General features: G+C 51.1%; 1 protein-coding gene across 1 annotated transcript; it reads right to left on the reverse strand.

The window, feature by feature from the left end:
• Window positions 1–2,825: 2,825 nt before the first annotated feature.
• On the reverse strand, window positions 2,826–3,508 carry LOC126481916 (homeobox protein Hox-A13-like). Its single transcript, XM_050105875.1, has 2 exons — window positions 3,363–3,508; window positions 2,826–3,264 (listed from the first exon to the last, which is right to left on the reverse strand). The coding sequence occupies exons 1-2, from the start codon at window positions 3,506–3,508 to the stop codon at window positions 2,826–2,828; spliced, it is 585 nt and encodes a 194-aa protein (XP_049961832.1).
• Window positions 3,509–3,721: the final 213 nt, after the last annotated feature.

Genomic DNA, 3,721 nt, shown 5'->3' on the forward strand with positions numbered 1-3,721 from the left:
TGTGAGCAGAGACAAACAATGGAGCCAAATAAGGGCTGTATTGTCGGTGATCAAACTTGTTGCATCGAAAACGATGCAGGAGCGTCTTCATAGCCCCTGCAGAATACGGCTGAAAATTGTCTTGAAGAAAGAGAGGCATGACATTCATGTTACGCGGGCTGCATAGCTTCAGGTGAAATCTCTCACGAGAGCCACATACTTGGAGGGAGACCCCGTTGTTTTAGGCGTTTCTAAGTGATATCCGGCCGGGGTGGCCGAGCGGTTCTAGGCGCTACAGTCTGGAACCGCGCGACCGCTACGGTCGCAGGTTCGAATCCTGCCTCGGGCATGGATGTGTGTGATGTCCTTAGGATAGGTAGGTTTAAGTAGTTCTAAGTTCTAGGGGCTGATGACCTTAGAAGTTAAGTCCCATAGTGCTCAGAGCCATTTGAACCATTTTGCACACTGAATTGGAAAGAGCGACTTGAAGCGATCGACAGGTACACTAAAGACACTGCCCAACACATTTGTGTAAAGTTCAGTCGAATTTTCTCAGTGATTTGCATTTCGCACCTAATCGGACCTTACTTTCCAAATACGCCTCGAATATGATTTTTAATGACGTTCTAAAACTCTTGAAACGACAAATGACGTGGATATAACGCTCGTTAATGTTGGCTTCCAACTTTCCGCGAAAGTATCCGAGAAATGTACTGAAGTTGAAAGGTAAGGCCATCGGAGGTGGCTATTGCGGTGAAGAGTCTCAAAGTGGGGCTGCGACGTTATGTACAATCAGGAAACAGACCTATTTTTCTAAGATATAACGCATTTCTTCTTGGTCCTACTTTATACGACATAAATACAGGGTTAACTACGATTGTTGTAACTGTAACTGTATGCTTCTTTTAGTGTGTTAGAATGGGCCTAGGAAAACGCAAGTGAAATGATGGTATGACGTTTTTACCTGGGAGACCCCTCCCCCCCCCCCCTCTCATCTGGGGTTGTGAGAGCGCCTAGTGCAAGTCTTTTTATCTGACTTGCACGTTGATGATGATCGTGATGACGATGATGAAACGATGAGCCGCGCGGGATTGGCCGAGCGGTCTAGGGCGCTGCAGAAATGGACTGTGCGGCTGGTCCCGGTGGGTTCGAGTCTTCCCTCGGGCATGAGTGGTGTGTTTGTCCTTAGGATAATTTAGGTTAAGTAGTGTGTAAGCTTAGGAACTGATGACCTTAGCAGTTAAGTCCCATAAGATTTAACACATTTGAACTTTTTATTTATTTTTTTTTTATTTATTTATTTATTTTTTTTTTTTTTAAACGATGATGAAGAGTCAGTCCCCGGTCCCGCCGCATAGTAGCCATACGCGATGACCACCACTTGGCAACGGAAGAAGGCAAAATCTGTATACACACGTTTAGGTGAATACCTTTCATGATAACAAACAGTGGAAAGGCTTGATACAGCGGCTGAGGCCCAGTTGAGAGTCTCCCCTTGACAACAGCCGAGTCGTGGCTCCTTCCATTCGACTTTAGATCTCTCGGAAACTTCCGCAGAAGATTTCAACAACATTAACAAGTGTTCTGTTCTCCGCCTCGTTAGCTGCGCAGTTAGTGTGGTGGATTGCTGACCGAATGGGCCCGGGTTCGATTTCTGGCCAGGTTGGAGATTTTCTCTGTTCGAGAGTTGTGTTCTCCTGACGTTCACATCGTCGTAATTGACGTATCATTATTGAGATTGCTCTATGGGAACGTCCCGAAAGAGTATAAAAAATAAAATACAAGCGTTCTCTCACTGTACTCGTCTTTTGAAGATCTATAGAACGCTGTTAAAAACGTATATCGTGTTATTAAGCTGATGACGAGTGTGGTAAGGCGTTTAAAATTTTGTTTATTGTCTGGATTCCAGGCCTAGGCATTTAAGCAGGAAATTTTAGTGTGTTGCAGAGTGGCTAGGTCTTCCTTTTGATTCGAACTCTCACCCAGCCACAGCTGTCTGCTCCACTCTTTTAATTCTTCCCATTTTATTCTTTTTTATTATAACTTTTAGAACTACTTGAGAGAAAGTGATTTTCGTAGGCAATATCGCTTGTAAACAACATTTATTGTCGATTACCCGGTCGCAAGTTCGAATCCTGCCTCGGGCATGGATGTGTGTGATGTCCTTAGGTTAGTTAGGTTTAAGTAGTTATAAGTTCCAGGGGACTGATGACCTCAGAAATTGAGTCCCATAGTGCTCAGTGCCATTTGAACCATTTTTTTGTCGATTACCGGTTTCCGTAAACAAGGATACCATCCATAGATCACGATAGTACAGGTTTTTTACAAGCGATCTTGGCTGAGAAGTTCACCTTCTTTCAAGTGATCGTTACAGACAGCCGCTTGCAGTTCAATACGGGTAAACTAAAGATTTAGAATTTCTCTCTCTCTCTCTCTCTCTCTCTCTTTGAGTGTGTGTATGTGTGTGTGTGTGTTTTTAGGGCATTTCATGTTTTAATTGTTGTTCAAGTTTTATTATTGTACAACTTTTAAGCGGATTCATCTCATCACAAAAGTTTAGTGTGGACTCTAAAAAAAAAAAAAATCCCACAAACCAACCAACCAATCTAAAAAACGCTGCTCTGGTGTGCCCAATCCAACACACTGCCATTGTCACCACACTGTGGTTGATAGAAGAGTTAAGAGTATTGTGTGTGATAATCCATGTTATAGAATTACGTGACCCTCTCCCTACTATGGTTTCCCGAAAGATTTATTTCGAAATCTGGAACCGTCCGCGAAATAAAACTGGTGCTAGTTTCAGATGATTCACCCCGAAAACGTAATTTTCTTTTGCTTTCGCAGCTTTATATCTTTATGTGCAGGGATTCTGGAAAGGGAAAGGTTGCAGGGGGAAGGGAAGATGAGGTCGGCGAGCGCGGCGTCTCGGAGGCGCGGCGCGGCCCAGCGGTCGGCGGGCAGAGGACGCCAGCGTACCTCGTGAAGGCAGCGGCGGGCGCGCTGGCTGCCGGCGGGCTGGGCGGGTCGCCGCCCCCGCCGCCCACGCTGCTGCTGCTGCTGCTGCTGCTGCCGTTGGTGGCGGCGGCGCCGGAGGTGGTGGAGGCGGCGGAGGAGGCGCTGCGGCTGCTGCTGCCCGCCACGACGACGGCGCCCGGCTGCACGCCGGCCGCGGCTACGGCGGCGGCGTCCATTAGGAGCGGCGGAGGCGGCGCCGAGGGCAGGCGCGACCCGGGTAGCACGACGTAGTAGAGCGTCAGGGTCGCGCCGGCGGCGGCGGCGGCGTCGCTGGGGGCGGCGGGGGCGGCCGGGGCGGCGGCGGCATCCCCCGCGGGCGCGGCGGCGCGCACTCGCACACACTCGCGGTCGCGGTCGCGGTCGCGCACGCACCCGGCTGTGGCGGCCAGCGCTGCTCCGCTCCGCTCGGCGCCTCTGCGCTGCGCCTACTGCCGCCGCCACCTGCCGACGCCGCCGCCGCCGCCGCCGCCGCCTGCGCACAGCTGCGCGCACTCTCGCTTTCCGGCGGGACCATCGATCTCTGGAAGCGCGCCGGCACCCGCGCCACTGCCCGGGCCTCGCTATCTGGGTCACCGTACTCCACTCACAACAATAACGAGCCGCGCCGACACTCCGCCCGGCCCCCGAGCCGGGCCCGCGCCGGCTCTGCCCTTCCGGACGCCTCCGACCGCTCCTCCCCAACAACGCCGCTCTTCTACCCGGCCCTCTGCGTAAACCGATAATCTAT

Source organism: Schistocerca serialis, chromosome 5, assembly GCF_023864345.2.
Source record: "Schistocerca serialis cubense isolate TAMUIC-IGC-003099 chromosome 5, iqSchSeri2.2, whole genome shotgun sequence".
NCBI lineage: Eukaryota > Metazoa > Arthropoda > Insecta > Orthoptera > Acrididae > Schistocerca > Schistocerca serialis.